The sequence below is a fragment of the Phragmites australis genome, chromosome 2, assembly GCF_958298935.1.
Source record: "Phragmites australis chromosome 2, lpPhrAust1.1, whole genome shotgun sequence".
In the NCBI taxonomy this organism is placed as follows: Eukaryota; Viridiplantae; Streptophyta; class Magnoliopsida; order Poales; family Poaceae; genus Phragmites; species Phragmites australis.
In genome coordinates this window covers 40058785-40078003 of record NC_084922.1, presented here as the reverse complement: position 1 = coordinate 40078003, position 19219 = coordinate 40058785, and the positions used below count along the sequence as shown (strand labels likewise).

The window sequence follows — 19219 nt, the reverse complement described above, 5'->3', positions numbered from 1 at the left end:
ATAAACTAGGTTATGAAAATTTTATTGTAAAAATTGGATTGTACAATTCATCATCCAAATTATAACAATACAGTAATTCACCTTCACGAGCTTCTATAAATTATACAATCTATATGTTAGATTGTACCATTCAGTTTTTATAATCAAACTTATTTGTTTTAGCTTGTAGATTATGATCATAATCTGCAAGCGAAATAAATATATTTTTAAATGTGGTGAGGAGGAATAGGTGTGGATGGGGGAATAGGGAAGATGAAGAAGAAAGGAGCACCATTGTAATTCTGGGATAACATGAAGAACGTCAACCATTTGAGCACCGTCAATCAACAGAACACTACCAAACGGCAAGAGCTTGACCAAAGTTTGGAGAACACTCTAATCAATCAACAGAACACTCGTGTGAGGTTGGATTTTAAACAACAGCAGGAAGAATTTACAATGAAAATTGAGCACCGTCAGAGATAGGAATACAGGTCAAAAAATAAAGGTCCCACCGAGATTTGAACTCGGGTTACTGGATTCAGAGTCCAATGTCCTAACCACTAGACCATGGGACCATTTGTGGTTGGAAAAATTGGTAAATTCAACTATTTAATATGAGATGCAAAAGGCAAGCATGCAAAAAGCCATGCATGCTCTAACTAACTCAGCTGCGAGAACTTCAGAGTTCACGACATGATAATTCTGCAGGCAGTAGCACACGGTAAGTAGCCCTCGTATATCAATACACGATAGCCATGCCCATCCGATGTTTCATGGGCTCATGGCACAGGACAGGAGAACCTGCAGCCACGCTGAATACTCGTGTCGCGTCAGGCGATCTGATTCCCGAGGAGGCCGTCCAAAAGAGACTTGAGCGACCCCAACGGGGCGAAGACGTCGTCGAAGAGGCGCAGCACCGTACCTGCTGGAAATGCTCCAGCATGCGGCGGGACGCCGGCGGCCGATGCGTCCCCACAGCCCGCCGCGTCGAGGTCCGGGCGCAGGTCCCCGCCCATCCTGTCAATGGCCTCGTCGGAAAACCCGCTAGGTCACGATCGGCCGATCGCAATCCGACTCCGACCACCCCCGCCCTTCCATCGCTGCAATGTACGGAGAAACTGAAGCCGGCGGCCCACACAGCCACACTCAGTGCAGCTCTCCTGGGCCTCCAACAATCGATTGGCCCAGTTGGAGCCTGGAAGGAAAGAGCGTCGCGTTCACGTGCGTGTGCTTGCTGCGACCGCGAGCACGACGACGCAGCAAAGGACCTCGTGTAGTCCAAGCCACAGGATGCCGCGCCAACGCCCGGACAGGAACCGGGCGGCACGTACGTCACGCGCCACGTCAAGAGCTCCCCCACTTTCTCGCAGTTCGATCCCCAGTCCCCGCTCTAACTCCAACGAACACCACTCCGGAAGCGAGCAGCGCACCACCTCGATGCATCCGCTCCGCCGTCTCCTCCTCCTCCTCCTCTTCGTTGGCCTCCTCCACGCCGCCGCATGGGCCCTGGCGCCGCCCCGCTTCCCGGGGCCCCGCACCCACGCGCGGCGGCCGCGGCCGCCGATGGGAGCTAACGGAGTGGGGGACTACGAGTACGAGACGCGGTACTTCCGGCAGCGGCTGGACCACTTCAGCTTCCTCGGGGTCGGGGAGGAGGACGAGGAGGCGTTCTTCCAGCAGCGGTACCTGGTGGGCCGCGGCGGCGGGTGGGCCGGCCCCGGCGGGCCCATCTTCTTCTACTGCGGCAACGAGGGCGACATCGCCTGGTTCGCCGCCAACTCTGGCCTCGTCTGGGAGGCCGCCCCGCGCTTCGCCGCCCTCGTAGTCTTCGCAGAGGCAATCATTTCCCAGACTCTTCAATCGTATTCTCTTCATGTACGCGTGTATTTATCGTGTCAACCCTGGTTTGCTGCAGCATCGCTACTACGGGGAGTCCATGCCGTTCGGGAGCAAAGCCAAGGCGTACAACAACTCCAAGTCCTTGGCGTATCTCACGGCCGAGCAGGCGCTTGCTGACTTCGCTGTGCTGCTCACTGACCTCAAGAGGAACCTATCCGCAGAGGGCAGCCCCGTGGTGCTCTTTGGGGGCTCATACGGTGGAAGTAAGAGCTGTCTTGGACTCTTCATTATGTCTGTGCAAGCTCTGCACTGCGGTGTTCTTTTCGTGATTTGCATGTGATCGTGGCTTAACGATCATTGGGTTTCAAACTGCTACTAATACTGTTGATTGGTGCAGTGCTGGCTGCTTGGATGAGACTCAAATATCCGCATATCGCTGTCGGGGCTCTCGCATCATCAGCTCCGATCCTGCAGTTTGAGGACATTGTCCCTTCTACAATATTCTACGATCTCGTGTCAGATGATTTTAGGGTGTGTATTTTGCATCATCTGGTGCTTCTTATATTTTTTAAATTACACGAGCAATATGACAATAGATTATTTTTCTGTATGTTTTGTATTTAGAGGGAAAGTTTAAGCTGCTTTCAGACAATAAAGGACTCCTGGAAAGAATTAGATGACCAAGGAAACGGGCAGGATGGTCTTCTAAAACTAAGCAAAACTTTCCACCTTTGCCAGTGAGTCATCTCCCTATACTATTCACTTTTTTCTTTTACATTGAGCTCCTTAGTAACAATTGAAGTACAAATGTTTGGCAGGACCCTGAAAACGAGTAAAGAACTTTCAGATTGGTTGAGCTCAGCGTACAGTTATTTGGCCATGGTGGATTACCCAATTCCATCAGAATTTCTCATGCCTTTGCCTGCCAATCCTATTAAGGAAGTTAGTTCTTAAACACCTGTATCTCACAGATTGTATCGAACATTTATGATTATGCTTCACTTCAAAACAATAAATAAATTAATAAAATGCTTCAGTAACATTTCTGAAGATGCTACTATTCAATTGCATTCTTTATATTCTGTCCCGATTATCACAGCAAGTCAACAGAGGAATTATCTAGAGTAGAATAATGATAATCCTGTCATCTTGTGCGCTGCCCCTTAACACTCTGTAAAGTTATGAATTATGATGTTGTATTTTCTTGATGTCACTACCTACTAGATTATCTTGGGTCTGTTTCAGGTATGCAGAAATATCGACAATCAACCTGAGGGTACTAGTACTCTGGAACGCATATATGCAGGAGTAAATGTATACTACAACTATACTGGTATTGTTGGCTGCTTTGATCTAAATGATGATCCCCATGGAATGGGTGGATGGGATTGGCAGGTCACATTCTTAATCTGTTAACATGCATTGGGTATCTTTGATATATGCTGATCTATTATATTGTCTGGCGTATGATTTATTCTTTATTAAAACAGGCTTGTACTGAGATGGTAATGCCGATGTCTTACAGTGAAGACAGGAGTATGTTTCCACCTTATAAATTTGACTATGCTTCCTATGCTGAGGATTGCATCAAAAGCTTTGGTGTTAGGCCAAGGTCTCAGTGGATTACCACAGAGTTTGGTGGCCATGTAAGTTTTGCTGCGTTCAGAAATTGCAATATTATCATAGAGCAAATGAATTCTTTTGATTACTTTCTCAGCTAGTTTCTTTAGTAACAGATTTTTTCTTAACTAAAAAATATGTTAATCTTGTTTAGAGGAAAACATGTTACTGGTGTTTACCCCAGACCTTAACAGTCAAAATCTAAACTAGTACAAGTGCTGGTAAGACTGTTCTTGGTCTTGGCCAATATATGCCTTTGGTGCTGTGAAGCACTAAAATATTTATTTTCTCTTTTTAGCGTAAAATCCTTTATCCTTATTTGACCTTATTTTAATTCCTGTATTGTGGCTTTTGAGGAGTTGAGCTTTACTATCGTTTAAATGCATGAGAGATAAGTATACATATGAACCTTACAGACATGTTATATATTGCCCACATTTCGTTACACTCGTTCTACCATGCAAATCCCTGCTCAGTTGTTTTATTTTTTTTGCTGAACATAATATACATGAGAGTTGGGTGACTTTGAGTCTTTGACTACTTGATTTTTTTTTCATCCAGAGTATTGCTACGGTCCTGGGAAATTTTGGTAGTAACATCATATTCTTCAATGGACTTCTCGATCCTTGGAGTGGCGGAGGGTGAACAAACATCACTTTTTCCTTTATCATAGTCTGATCATGTTGAGCCATTTTCATTGCCTTGATTTTGTTGTTATCTGAACATTGCAGTGTCCTGAAGAATATATCTGAGAGTGTTATTGCTGTTGTTGCACCATTAGGTACTGTGCTGTCCCCAATATACCTTCAGTCCTTGCTTATGCAATCCAATAGCACTTCTTAGTTGTAGTGTTATAATTGTACCTCTTAGTTTTAGTGTTATAATTGTAGTGACACAGACCCAGCTTGAGCTAAGATATGTGTACTTTCAGTCCATGCTTATGCAATCTGATAGTGATTCTTACTTCTTAGTTTAGTTTCAGAACTTAGAACTGTAGTGCATAGAATAACTGTAAAACTAAGTCGAACTGATAATGGGTAGGTGCTCAACTCCATCCTTTTTGTCAGGAAAAGAAAAGGTAGGTTGAACTGATTGCTTTGATACACTACTGTATTTCGGTGCTGTCCCATTGAATATCATATTCACCACGAAATCATATCCTGTAAACATGTAAATGCCATACCCATGTCATATTTTTGCACGGGCTCGTCAGGCTGTCTATATTTTGCTGACAACCTACCGCGCATCAAGTGTTGCGGGTTTCAAATAGCGGTACTGAAACGGTCATAATGTTTTTTATCTGCACGCAGGAGCACATCACATTGATTTGCGTCCTGCGACTTCTGAGGACCCGGATTGGCTGGTGAACCTGAGAGAATCAGAACTGAAGATCATATCTGGCTGGTTATCGGATTACTACCGGGCGAGAGGGGCACTCTTTCTGCCTGTAGCTGCCAAGGACTCCTCTGCATCCTAAAGAACTAGCGTAGCACGTTCCATCTTACACGCGCCCAATTCCAGTTACACAATCTAGAAAATATATAAGAGTCCAAGTACATCGCTGCCAAGAGCCTAAGAGTTCAGCTCGAGTGACAAGAGGTGAGCGCCTCAACAGGTCAAGTCCGAAGCCCCAAGAACCATCACTGCTACATCAGGAAGAATGAAATATCTTCGTGTTGATCAGATACTGATTTTGCTCCCGCATCTTGTGCCGTATCAATAATACTGCTTGTAATCAGGTGATGCATTGGTTGGTCATGTGAATATATATGAATACATGGCTGACAAGGTAGGAAAACACTAATAATGCAGTGACGCTTTCTAGCGGCAGTGGTGGTCAGGTCAGGTAGGTGCTCAGGTGAGCATAGGCAATAGGTCTGTCATGTACTAATGTGTCGTGCCGCTGTAAATTTTTCGAACGCGGGGATACCCTATTTGCAGTAACGGAAAATCACCAGACTTTTACAATTTTAGGAACGAAAGCAGAATGAAAAGATAGTCTAGAAGCAATGATCTAAACCAGAAGTACAACAGAGAAACATATAGTCCAAACGCTAGTTAAATAGTGTATTTTTTTAAAAAAAAGTTCTGTAATGTACGTTGTTACGTAACTCTACGAGCCAGTACGTTTGATTTTGAATACGACGCGGACGTGGCAATAAAAAATGACGAGCCGCCACGGGGCCCAGAGGGAGCCGTCAAAGTCAAACTCCACCTCGGATGCGAATGCGATGCGAGCGACCCGGCGCCACTCCCGAGTCGCGCAACTGAACTCGGCCGTGGGCACCGCACCGGCCAATTTTGCTTTTGGCCCCTTTTCCGCCCCCACAGCTCAAATGCGGCGGGCGGCACGCCGAAACCCACCAACTTATCCGGCTACCGTTTTTCCACCGCCTATGTCACTTCCCCGTGGAGCCCGTTGGTTCCGGGTCCCACATGTCGGTGGGCTGGGTCGTAGCTTCCCTGGCAAGAGTCTGTAGACGGAGCATTTTCCGTCGAGCTTTTTTTTTCCCGAAGCGCGCGTGTGCGTTGGAGAAAATGGCTCTAGCCGCCGCAACTGACCCACCTCATCTGATACTGACGTGCGGGCCGTACGGGCTTGACCCCACCTGTCATGCTTTGTTCAACGCACCTGTGCTGAGTTGGTTTCCTGTTTTTATATACTGCCGAAAAAATCTCCTTCCTTGGATGCTTCTGTGGACTAAGCCTACTGTTTTTTATTTTCTTTTTCCCCAACAAGGAGTGCGGTATCTTTTCTGTGCTAAACTAAGAAGTGCACTAAATTAATGTGCCGTTACCTTATAAGTCTACTAAGTAGAGGTTATAAAATCAAATACACAGAGATTAATTATAGAAACCATGTATTATATAGCTAGTGGTAAATCATGCGACTAAATCTGGAGAATGGGACTCAAGTAAGACGTTGATTGAAGTACCCATTGATTGGTTTTATTGCAGTTCAAATCGAGCAAGGGCCAAGGTTGCCACTGCACATGTTAGCCGAAGCACACATTCACAACATCTGCCGTCACAATGAAATCGAGCCACTTGACATTGGTATGAGTGAGTTTTTGTCCATGCCTCCGCGGCTGGACATGGTTTCTATCTCATTGTAAAGTCAATCTATGAGGTGACAACCTTGGGTAAAGGCTGTGATGTTTTTGCCTCGTCAAACATCAAGTTGGAAAGAAATATTCTGTTTTAGCATAAAAACAAATGGCCGGCGGATAAAAAGTTATGGTTTCTTTAGAACCTTAAGGTAAAATACGAAACAATCATATATTTTGAGTAAATATGCGACTCCTGCCTAACCAAAATTCAATAGGCGACATCAATGAATTGGTTCGTGCTTTCCCAATCACTATATTTATTTATAGAACAAATTGCAAAAATCTACAAACTTTGAGGCAAATGTGGCACAAAACCACAACTTTAAAAAAAAATTACACTTAACTACAACTATTTGAGCAGTTGTTTCAGAAAACCACGATTCCGTTTGAGAAACATTACCTGACAGGTGGACCCCACTTGTCGGTTACACTAGCAGGTGGGCCTACCTGTTAACCCTTTTTTTCTTTCTCCCCCCTCATTTCCTTTTTCTTTTCTGGTGCCGTGCCTGCAGCATGCACCGGCATTAGCGTTCACCAACACGTTGCGCGGCCACATGCAGCCGTGCGCCACATTGTGTGCGTGCAAGTGCAATAGCCCGCGCGTGGCGGCGACGGCGACTAGCGCCACAACAGCGGCGATCGATTGGGCGGTGCTGCCACACGTGTTGATGCCACAACGCGGAGGCCACGTGCGCTGATGCCACAACAATGTAGGGTGGACGGCGGTGGCGATTGAGAACCCTGTCGAGGCTTACGGCCCCGACAGGGGCGCGCTTGCCTGGGACCTTGGAGAGTCCGACGAGAGTAGCAAGGTTGCGGTGTGGCGACACAACGAGAGAGCGGACCGCGCCGGGGAACCGGCACTCGCCTGGGTCACCGAGGACAAGGTGCGGGTGCGTGCGCTTGGTGGCGATCCCGAACGCTGCCGCGTACATGGCGAAGTGCCTCCCCTGCCCCCTCTTTCCTTCCTCGACCACGGTAAGAACTTGCCATTGCTCTCTTCCAATTCGTCCAGCTCTCTGATACACCGTCCAAATTGGAGCCATCTTCCTCTTTTCCCCTCCCCTGTGCCCCTCCTAGTGTATGCGCTTGTTGCGTCGTCGCAAAGACCGACCGTGAGCCTCTTCCACCGCCATGCTCGTCCGCCAGGGTCGTCGCCGCGTGTGTACGCCATCGGTTTTGCACGTTGGGGATGCCCTAGCCTCGCCACCCGAGTCGACCACCTCTGCCTCATCTCCCCAGGTCACCTCCGCTCGCCCTCCACGACGATGAGTTCACGTGACAGAGCTCACTCCTCGCCGTGCTACCCCTCTGCTATCAGCGCCCTCCACGCCTCGCCATCTTTGGGAAACCCTGCTAGTGAGTTCCCCAACCCAGGGAGCTGCCCGTGCTCCCGCCTCCTTCCCTCATCGGAGCCGCCGCTGTCGTTGGCCACTGCTGCTGCCTCGGACTGTGCCAATGCTGGTGCGCGCTGGAGGCATGACACCAGGAAAGAAGGAGTGGGGAGAGAAAGAAAAAAGAACTGACATGTAGGCCCCATTGAAAGTGAATATAGCCCCTATGTATGATTTTGGTAATTAATGATAATACCTATGGACTAACAATAGTGTTGAGTTTGTTAGTAGGTTGTTCCATAGGTGATGCATGGAAGAGAGATATGCATGAGCTCTAGGTAAATGAGGAGATTGAATGAGCTCTATGTGATGCTCGGGTAAGTGATGACAATGCCTATGAACTAACAATCACATTGAGAATCACTATTAGTTTATTCCATAGGAGATGCATAAATGATGAAGCATGAATTATTTGAGAAATGCCATGAGTTCAAAGAATTGCATCAAAAGTCATTGAGATTTTAGTGATACTCATAAGAAGAAGAAGAAGCTCAATAAGATTAGCAATAAGCTTGAAGGCTAAGTTACTTGTGGAGATCAAGTAACTAAAGGTATGACTTGTTAATAGAGTTTTATGGACTAACCTGTGTGCTATGTGTTTAAGAATGGGTAGGGTTAGGTTCTATATGAAGATTGACAATATGCATGAAGGCTAGTAAATTACTTGTGGAGATCAAGTAACTTAAGGTATAAAAGTTATCATTTAGGTTTTATGGACTAACCCATGTGCTTTGTGCTTGAGAGTGAATTGGGGGTTAGGATATATAAGAAGGCATAAGTTGAATTGAAATCACATATGCCAACAGTGAAGAACAAAAGTGGACTCCATATTTGATAAAATGAATTCCTTGAAGATGTCGAATACAAAGTGGTTTTCTATGGCAATACGGTGAAGGGCAAGTAAGACTCGGCTGCGATGGACCATCCGTGGTGAAGGGCAAGCAAATGCCTTGGCGCCGAAGGACCAAGGCGGTGGTGAATAGCGAGTAAAGGCTTTGCGCCAATGGACCGTGCGAGGCTATGGGAAGCTATGGATGATTCACATCAATCATATGAAGAATCAAGTGAAGAATATATAGAAGTTGACAACCCTCAAGGTTTAAAAGAAAGAAGCGGTACTTGAAAATTTTCAAATGCTCAAAGTGGTTCAAACGAGTTTTATCTTAGAATTTGAGTATAGGTATGCCGCACTATTAAGAGGGATACAACATGAGCTAATTGTCACATCTCAGTGCTCAAGAGTTCCCAACCAAACCCAAAGTGAGAGTTTCTTGTTAAGAGTCCGAAGCGAAAAGTGTGAAAGTGTCCAAAATGGGTTTTGGAGTATTCCTAGTTTGATCCTATATGTTTTAGGTCATGAATTTAGTTAGAATGTGTAGCTCTCTGAACAAGCTTTCCATAGAGTCCAAAATTGTCAAAATCGGACTCCGGGATTAAAAGTTATTGCCGTTTTTCGGAGGTGAGCTATGCTGTACTCGGAGACTCCGGTGAAGATCGGATTCTCCGGTACCTGGAGTGGTCGGAGACTCCGGTGTAGGTCGGATACTCCGGTAAAGTACAGAAAAGAGCCTAACGACTAGTTTTTTAAAGTGGGCTATTTATATCCCACTCACCCCATCCTTTGGGGCAGCTATAAGGGCACGAAAAGAATATCCTCTAGAGCCAAAAGAACTCATTCCCACTTCAATATAGTGTGTGATTTGAGAAGAAAAGAGAGTTGGGTTGTGAGATTGGAAGATTGAGTGCATGAAAGCTAAAATCCAATCTTGAGCACTTGAGTTCTCGACAAGAAGTTCTCAAAGCGTTTGTTACTCTTGGAGGTGAAGCCTCTTAGCCGGCTAGGTGTCGCTGGTGAGCTCCTGTGCTTGTGGTGAGCCGCGAAAAAGTTTGTGAAGGGCTCGATTTCGCCTTCGCAAGGGAAGAAATCAAGAGTGGACTGAGAAAAGCTGTTGAAAGAGACCCGGCTCGTTGGAGCTTCCTCAACGGAGACGTAGGATTCACGGTGGTGAATCCGAACTTCGGGAAACAAATCTTTGTATCTCCTCTCTTGTTTCCTTACTTTTAAGTTCTTGCTCAAATATTTGTGCATATTGCTCGATCTACTTGTTTGTGTGTATTTGAGTGTAGGTTCTCCGTGAATCTATTTGAAATAATCTCCGGGAACCCACGGCATCACTTGGTTTGAGCTAGAACTCTCTACCCATCTTTTTTATTCTGTTTCGGGCTCTGTTCTGTACAGAAACCGGAGAATCCGGACTTCACCGGAGTTTCCGGACTTGTACAAGCCGGAGACTCCGGTCTTCACTGGAGTATCTGGATGAACAGTAATTTTAATTATATGAACAATATTTTCAGCCTTTTTCAATTTGAGTCTTATTGCATATCTTTCGCTAGATTTGAGTAATTTTTGTCACCCTAGGATTGTAAACTTTCACACTTATTTAGGGTGATTGTGCACTAGTTGAGTCTAGCATATTTAGGTTTTTCACTTGTGAAAAATCCGTTAATTTATATTCCACTGTAAGTTTAGACCAACGGTAAAAGGGGACGGATTTTTGTAAATCGCCTATTCATCCACTTCTAAACGACATCATTGTCCTTTCACCCGTACACTAGTATGACCGACAAGTAAGCTCACCTGTCGAGCAACGTTTTTCAAACAGAATCGGATGGAATCATGGTTTTTTTAACAACTGCCTGAATAGTTATGGTTAAGTGCAATTTTTTTTAAATGATGGTTTTGCGTCATGTTTGTCACAAAATTTGTGGTTTTGTGTAATTTTCTCTATCGATAAAATAAGTATTTCAATTACACAAAATGGAAAGGAGAATTATCTCTAAGCAATGCACCCTAATCTTTTGCTGGTTCAAGACAGCAATTGATCACACATAGCCCCATACCACTAGTGACCTGTAATTCATAAAACGGGAAACTATGCTTAAAAAGCTAGCATATTATTAATCAAATCTCCTTCCATATAAAGAACACGATACCATACAACTGGCATTGGCCCCGTAAACGGAAATAAAAAAGGCAAATCAGATATTCCAGCAATAACCAATCGTCATTCGTCACCCTCCGTGCACCCGGTCCACCGAGTCGAGCACCGCAGTCCACCCACCCATCCGATCCTCCCTCGTCCACCCATCAAACAAAACCCTCCCTCCCTCCCTCCCACCACCGAGCCCGGGTAAAAACTCCAAACACCCAGCAGGGTGGCAGCGCACACGAAAGAACGCGGCGAAAGGAAAAGCGAGAAAGAAAAGAAAAGGAGGGCCGAGAGACGAGGGGGAAGAGAGAGACCTCCACTCACCCAGCCGGAAAGCACTGAGCCCCCGCGAGGAACGCGTGACCTGGCCGCGGCTGCGCCGTCGGGATCTGCTAGGGTTACGCTGGGCGGGTGGGGGCTCTGGTCATGGCGAGCCCGCGGTCGGCCGGCGCCGGCACCGGGGGCGTGGCGGGGGACGAGGCGATCTGGAGGAAGCTGCGCGAGGCCGGGTTCGACGAGGACGCCGTCAGGCGCCGGGACAAGGCGGCACTTATCGCCTACATCTCTCGACTCGAGTCGCAGGTAATATTTCTCTCCTCTCTATCTGCCTCTCTCGTGCGGTGGATGCGCCGCGGTTCTTGGTTTGCCGGAGTAGTCCTAGGCGGGTTCTGTCCGGTGAGGAGAGAAGAACAATAGGTGCGTAGAAATTGTTCGGTCAAGAAATCTCGATTCGATGTCTGCGTGGATTCTAGGTTTCTTTGGGGAAGCAATGGCGAGATTCTGTGCACGGAGAGGATTTACGGGAGGAAAGATGGCATATTGGTTTTCTCTTGCAGTTTCATCTCTTCGTTTCTTGGGTTCTTGTGTACTGCTGTTAGTTTTGTGCCCGGATGAGTCGCCCAGGGACGAAAGAAGCCGTTTTTCGCCGTCTTCGGAATGATTCTTCTATGGGTTTCGCAGCTTGGTTTGCTGGGTTGTAATTGCTTAGGTTTTGCTTTTTTTTTTCTTGGTGTTGGATTCCATGCTTTTTGCGTTTTCAACTGTTGTAGCTATAGCAGTTAATACGCCGAGTGAGCTAGGTGATATTGTTGCAGTAGTTCTTTTTCTACTATACTGCTCCATTTAAGAACTATACGTACGGTGAGTTCCTTTGCAGCCAAGGGTCCAACAGAAGATGGGATCCAAATGTTTCTGTGGCATCTCTACAAAACAACAGTGACTATTTGTGTTGCCAGTCATGATGTGTGCAGTTGTGCACAATATCTATGGAATAGGAAAACATTTATCTTTTGTGAGGGGGTGGACTGAGCTACGGGGCGAGCTATCATTGGTAGATGATTGAAGACTTTGTTTGCCTTGTTTTAGAGAAGGATTGAACGAGTAAGGTTCATTCGATCAGAAATTGTAAAAGTCCAGGCCTTTGTCTCCTATCCTAGAGGTTTACAAAGAAATACGAGCAGTAATAATTTGTGTGTGGCAACAGTCCTCTCGTAGCGTACAGATTTATGGTGTATTTGCATCTCCTGCTAGTCCTATGTGGAGAGCTGATGCATTTGTAACCCAACATCTCAGCTCTGTGGATTGCTCGACAAGTTGGTAAACATAATGAACTTGGCGCAATTCCTGTTGTTGATATATGCAAATATTTTCTGGATATTAAATGTTCTTGGTACCATTTACTTTTTTATATAATAATGCATATGACGTTGTTTGCCCGTTGAAAATGCGAGTCATGTGTTACTTGATCTATGCTACAATACTACAAATCTAGTATGTTGTTGTAAGCTATATTGGTTTACTGGGAACTGATGCTTATCTTCTTATAACAGAGTTTAAGATCACATTTTTAATCTCTCCAAAGACCAGCAGATTGTGTTTTGTTATTAGTTCTCTTATTTTTTTAATCTGTATAAAACTTTTTGTGCAGATTTATGATTATCAACACAATCTCGGGCTTATTTTGTTGGAGCAGAAGGAGTTAACATCCAAGTATGAACAACTTAAAGCTTCTTCTGAGTCCAGTGAGATCATGCTCAAGCGTGAACGAGCTGCCCAACAATCTGCTTTAGCTGAAGCAAGGAGAAGGGAAGAAAATCTGAGAAAAAATTTAGGCATTCAGAAGGAGTGTGTTGCCAATGTAAGGTTCCATTTCAATTAATCTGCTTGATATCCTACTATTTCAGCCTTTTGATTTCACATGTGTAAAAACTGAAAATTCATGTTCATTTGTCTGTCAACAATGTACACCAAACTGAAGTTGACAAAGATAACCTGATAGTAAATATTGAGATCCTGTGAGTTAATATTGAGATCAATGCCTCCCCTTGATAATTTTTCATGAATATTACATGTTGATGCATAGATTACTATTTAGAACCCCATAACCACTGAATGTTAAGCTTGTTATATCTGATTTTGGTGCACTACAAACAGTGACATTGATTGCTCAAGTTTTTAATGTGAAAAGTAACGAGGTAGTCAAGTGGTCAAGCCTGGGACTATTTTTTCCGTGGAACTGAACTGCTGTGTATTTTTAGCTGAACACAAATATGTACACTTTACCATGAAAAAGTGATGTGGGCAATGCATGATGTGATGGAATGTTGTAGGCTTGTTGCAAATGATAACTCCCGATCTGCCTTTCCCGCATGATATCCCTTAAATTAGGATTGCGTGGGACTTTCAAATTGATCTCTGGTTTGCCTCATATAACACCTTAATCTTGTACTGACTCTGTTTAATGTAGCTTGAAAAAGCACTGCATGATATGCGTGGTGAAACAGCTGAAATAAAGGTTTCATATGAAGCCAAACTGGCTGAAGCCCTTCAAATGATAGAGACAGCACAGAAGAAATTTGATGAAGCAGAAGAGAAACTTCTCACAGCAAAATCTTTGGAAGCAGAGTCCATTCGGACTCGCAATGCTTCATTGAGAAGTCTACATGACATTGAAGATCGTGAAGATCAACTAAGAAGATACCGCATTTCCTGTGAATTTGAGTATGCACTCAATTTTCTTTTGAAATTAAGTTCTTCGTAGCTAAAATAGTTCACTTTGAGCTCAGTGTTGTTTTGATCGCTTGTTGCTTCAATAATTTGTGAACTGTGTTATTGCAGGATCGAAAACAAAGAGAAGGACATTAGCCTCCAGAGGAAAATGTTGGATGATACCAAGAAAATTTTGCATGAAAAGGAGCAGGTATTACTGAAAGAACAAGCACTTCTTAATCAGAGGGATGACAACATCCTTGAGAGGCTTGCATACGTAACTCACTCAGAGAAAAGGTTGGAGGAGGAAAAGTTGAATCTGGAAGATGAAAAGAAGGCTCTTGTGGAAGAGAAAAGTAAACTGGATCTGAAAATGGAGGCAATTATTTCTAGCGAGGAAGTATGTATTGTTTCCTTTCGTTCTTTTATCAGCAGCTGAATTTCATTACAAAATTTGTGCCTAGGACACAGAAATTGCTCTGTTTTGTAGGCTATAATTCAGAAGGAATCCTTACTTGACAAACGTGAAAGCGAACTGTTGATTTTCCAAGAGACCATTGCAAGCAAAGAAAGGGTAAGTTTTTCCAATATCATTATTCTTGATGTGTGTATAATTTATCTTGAGTTCCACACTTCTAAATCATCCTGATGTGCACAGGCTGAGATAGAAAGGCTGAGCCAGGAGCAAGAAATCGCCATGGTGAGGAGAAAGCATGAATTTGACACTGAGATGGAGAATAAGGTCAAGTTTTTTGAGGCAGAGATCAAGACGAGGAAAACCTTGCTGGATGAGAGAGAAACTGCCCTCAATGAGCAGGAGTGTGCAGTGGCACAAAGGGAACAAAATGTCAAGCTCCAACTTGCCGAGTTAACAAACAAGGAAGAATCTTTGGTGAAGAGATCAGATGAGTTGAAGGAGGCAGAGGGAAAGCTCTCCTCTCACAGAGAAGCACTGCACATCAAATTGCAAAAAGAAGGGGAGGAAATTCAGAATATGAAATTAGATTTGGAGAAGGAAAAAGCTTTCTTTGAGGAGGAGAAGCGGGAAGCGATTCAAGCTCAGGAGAATCTAGCAATAACCCAAAATGAACGAGAAGATTTACTTAATCTGCAGATGAAACTTAAAGAAGAAATTGATAGTCTGAGAGCCCAAAAAGTGGAACTCATGGTTGATGCTGAGAGGCTGCAAGCAGAAAAAGAAAGGTTTGAAATTGAATGGGAGCTGATTGATGAGAAGAAGGAAGAACTACAAAAGGAAGCAGTCAGGATTGCCGAAGAGCGAGGAATAATAGCTGAGCATCTCAAGAATGAACTTGATATCATCAAACAAGAGAAGGAAAATCTCCGTGTCCAGTTCAAAAATAATTCAGAATCCCTTGCTTGTGAGCATGAGGAGTTCATGAGTAAGATGCAGCAAGAGCATGCTAGTTGGCTAAGCAGGATACAACAAGAAAGAGAAGATCTTAAGAGAGATGTTGATATCCAGAGAATGGAGTTGCTGAATTCTGCCAAGGCAAGGCAGATGGAAATAGATTCATATTTAAGGGAAAAAGAAGAGGAGTTTGAGCAGAAGAAATCCAAGGAGCTTGAGCACATGAATTCTGAAAAGGAAGTGAACAACTCAAGTCTAGAACATGTCAAGCTTGAATTGCAGAAACTTGAGGATGAGAGGAAAGAAGCTATGCTGGAGCGTCAGAGGAGAGAGCAAGAGCTGTCTGAGATAAAGAACATTGTTGATGCCCTTAATAAGCAACGAGAGAAGTTGCGAGAGCAAAGAAAGCTGCTTCATTCAGATCGAGAAGCAATTACACAGCAAATCCAGCAGCTTAATGAGTTAGAAGAGCTGAAGATTGAATCTGAGAACAAGCAACTGTCTTTGAGACCATGTGGGAAGACCAAGCATGGTAGTGTGGAGAAGGTGAAAGTTCTCCTGTCTCCTGATGAGGATCAAAATGCTAGTCCCAAGAAGTGTTCATCACCAAAACTTCTCCTTGGAAGAAAATTACAAGTGTCCCCTTCAGTCTCAACACCAATTTCTTGGGTTAGAAAATGTGCCCAGGTGATATTCAAACGTTCTCCAGGGAAGAGTGCTGATCATGATAATGATAGATTAGTTCAGAACTGTGTACCCGCAAAGTTGGGAAATGCCAATGACTCTAGCTTTGCTCCTGCCTATTTAGGGGGTAAATCTAATGGATTATTTGCTGATCAGCTAGAAAATGGTGCTGGAGATGGTGTAAAAGTTGGGGAAAAGAGGCTTAATAATACCCTCTATCAGGATGAGAGAGAAATTTTAGAGCCAAAAAGAAAGCACCGAAGGAGCACTACTGAGACTCAGAGAGTGATAAGAGGGGAAATTGATTCCACTTGGTATCCTGTCTTTTTTACTCAATTGTCTCAATATTATGATAAAAATATGTAAGTTCTTCTTACTGTGTATTTGTGTATTGTTGTCTATTGTCAACAGTCCATCAGTTCTAGAAGAAAAATGTTCAAAGAATGAGCACGATGCAGTCCCAGTTGGTTTATCTGGGAGCAACAAGGATCATGAACTCGAAAACAATGGACTGCACAATTTAAGAACAGGAGATCTGGATTCATCTGATGATGTGCTTTTCGAAAATGGGAAAATAGATACTTCAGATTTTCCTGAAGGTGACGAGCCTTCAGAGATCTCACTGGTAGCTACTCAATGCTCATTATATGTTTCTGGTTAATGTTTTGCATCTTGTTTTGTCACTGAGTAACGTTGCGTTTGATAATAGCCTTGCTGAATTCTTCCTTGTTCTAATACTTACATCTATACACGTATGGACAGATTTTTTTCCTAAGGAATTCATCTATTTTTCCACCAAACAAGCTGATAAATGTAAAAAAAACATTATTACTGTCCATGATATTGCTTGAGTTATGACAGATTATGTTTGGAAAATTTTGCATTGCAATCATGTAAAATTGGAGGCACTGGTAATTTTTTTGTATTCAATGTTTCTATTAGATTTGTGTTCTACTGTTAAATTATGCAAGATAGAGTTTCTAGATTTATTAGTGGAATTTCTGCCAAACATAAGGTGTTGCGTTAGCTGTGAGTTATTCAGCATTCAGTCATACAAGGGTATTTGCTTTAAGTAATTTCCTTTCCCATGTCTTAGGCATCATAGTATGCCAGTTACCCTTTTATCCTACTGTTAATATTTTCCCTTGCTAGTCTGCATCCGAACCATTGAATGGAGATGATGGACTTGAGGACAAGGATGAACACGCTGAGGACTTTGATGACGAAGCCGAAGAGGAAGAGAAGTCATCATCAGCAAAGAAGTTGTGGCGTTTTCTCATCACATGATTATCTTCCCCATATGATAGATATGCAGAGCTAACCGTAGGCTGACAGTTACCTGAGGCTGCATGCAGGCGGTTAGTTGTGTGCATGTGGTATTGTGAGCAGCGCGCGGTTTTGGAAGGCGCTGTGGAGTTCGCCACTTGTTTTTCCTGTTTTCTTGTACCCAAGGCTTCAACATGTAAAGTGGTTGATAGCTTCCACGTTCGTGTAAAAATGATGGTTCTTAGGAAACCCGGACGGTTAGCCGCATTGTCCAAAAGTGTGTAAGCGTTCGCTTCTGTTGCTTGTTCGATCTGTTCCAGTGATATAACGTAGGTGATTTGACCACGGCTTCCTGTGCCTCAACCTGCTTTGGCAACGGCTGATGTTGCCTCAAAGATTTCAGCTTTGGATCTGTGTCTGCTGTGTTGCATCTTGTAAGGTCTGGGGTTGCTTCTTTGTTCCGGCACGAGGATCTGGATGTGCTTCCTTTGTATTTCCCTTCTTTCCAGAGTTGTGTTTGTTGAAAGGGGATGTAACATGCTCCAATGTTAATATAATCCCTTCCTTCGCAGGAAAAAAACGTAGGTGATTTGACCATGATTTGTGACTCATCTTATTGGCTTAATCATGCAAAGTTGTGTCCAATTTCTCAATGTGTGATCTCTGCTTGAAAAATGAACCGGCTGTTGGAATTATGAAAGCCACTGTAAGCTGCCATATTTCGGCTGCCCAATCTACCAAGAAGAGAACAATCATGGCGATTACATCAATTGGAATTCCAGGATGACCGAGGAGGAACATTACACCGACATCCCTCCATTCGTCGTCTCCAGCTGCCGCGAGTCGCGAACGAGTCTAATCTACGCACGTGTCCATTGCATCGCACACCGTGGTTTATGCAGGCGCAGCTAAAGTCCACACGTGGTTTATGCGTCGCACGAAACCTGGAAGTGGCCGTACTTCTGTAAAAAATCCTGGTCATTCTTAGGATGTGCCTCTGGACAAACCTGACAGTGCCGGGAGCTTCCCGTTTCGAGAGACAGAGAGTGCCACGGTATCAGGCTGGCAGATCCACGGGCCAGAGCTAAACACCCTTCGAGATCGGAAAGCACCGTCGGGCACTGCAATTTTCGACAGATCTCCAAGCTTAGATGCTCCTAACCAGACCGACGTGTAGCCGGATGTGATGTATGGATTCGTGGATGTGATGTATGGATTCGTGATCTCGCCTTGCATCCCAAGGCAGAGGGAATGACATGTCTCACTTCACCCTCTGATAGAGTCAGGTGATTTGAACCAGCTGTAATAGTTGATTTGAGATGAAAAGATCAGATTTAATGATATAGTGTTATAAACAGTAAAAAAGTCGCTACAGGAATTAATAGATTTGCTATAATTTTATTGCTACGATATTTAACGTCAGAGATACTGTTTATCCTCTTACGAAACACTGTTCCTTTATGAGGAACCGGATCCCAAAGTAGAGCCACATGTACCACTGCTGCATTAGTGTTTGCTTGCATCTGTGTAAGACGTAAGCTGTGATTTTCCATTCAGGAACGGCTACGATTCAGTTTGGTCCCATGAAGTGCACGCAGGAACGGTTATGAATAGACACTTTTAGATATAATTATGTGATCAATTATCAAGAGTTATGTCTATTGAGAAGAGATGTCTTCTCAATAGACATGTCCTTTCATCATATCTTTTCACCATGTATAAATATGTAAACACCATGATAAATGAATACAAGAGTTTATTTGCTACTCTATTGTCTTTCTTAATTATTATCTACACCACAATAGGAACTACACTTTTTACTATGCCGCCGAGGATCTGCTCCTCCAGGGAATCAGATCGATCATGCAGATGACCAGATTCCTTTCGTCCTCAGCTCCCATATCCGAACCGGATCGGTTAAACAATCGCGGCGACTAATTTTCAGTCGAGTGAACACGTGGACCGTCCGATCTC

At 44.1% G+C, this 19219-nt stretch overlaps 2 protein-coding genes and 1 non-coding gene across 3 annotated transcripts; 2 read left to right on the top strand and 1 right to left on the bottom strand.

The window, feature by feature from the left end:
* Positions 1-485: 485 nt before the first annotated feature.
* Positions 486-557, bottom strand: TRNAQ-CUG (transfer RNA glutamine (anticodon CUG)). The gene has a single exon. It is a non-coding gene; the product is annotated as a tRNA-Gln (tRNA).
* A 726-nt stretch (positions 558-1283) lies between these two features.
* Positions 1284-5409, top strand: LOC133908828 (uncharacterized). Its single transcript, XM_062351002.1, has 10 exons — positions 1284-1818; positions 1898-2084; positions 2219-2352; positions 2446-2558; positions 2640-2763; positions 3067-3216; positions 3312-3467; positions 4003-4082; positions 4173-4222; positions 4752-5409. The coding sequence occupies exons 1-10, from the start codon at positions 1420-1422 to the stop codon at positions 4916-4918; spliced, it is 1560 nt and encodes a 519-aa protein (XP_062206986.1). The 5' UTR covers positions 1284-1419; the 3' UTR covers positions 4919-5409.
* Positions 5410-11127: 5718 nt separating this feature from the next.
* LOC133908827 (nuclear matrix constituent protein 1b-like) lies at positions 11128-17808 on the top strand. The gene is made up of 8 exons (XM_062351001.1): positions 11128-11517; positions 12863-13072; positions 13682-13935; positions 14053-14323; positions 14414-14497; positions 14582-16293; positions 16391-16604; positions 17132-17808. Exons 1-8 carry the CDS (start codon positions 11362-11364, stop codon positions 17264-17266), a joined length of 3036 nt encoding a protein of 1011 aa, XP_062206985.1. The 5' UTR covers positions 11128-11361; the 3' UTR covers positions 17267-17808.
* The last annotated feature ends 1411 nt before the right edge of the window (positions 17809-19219 follow it).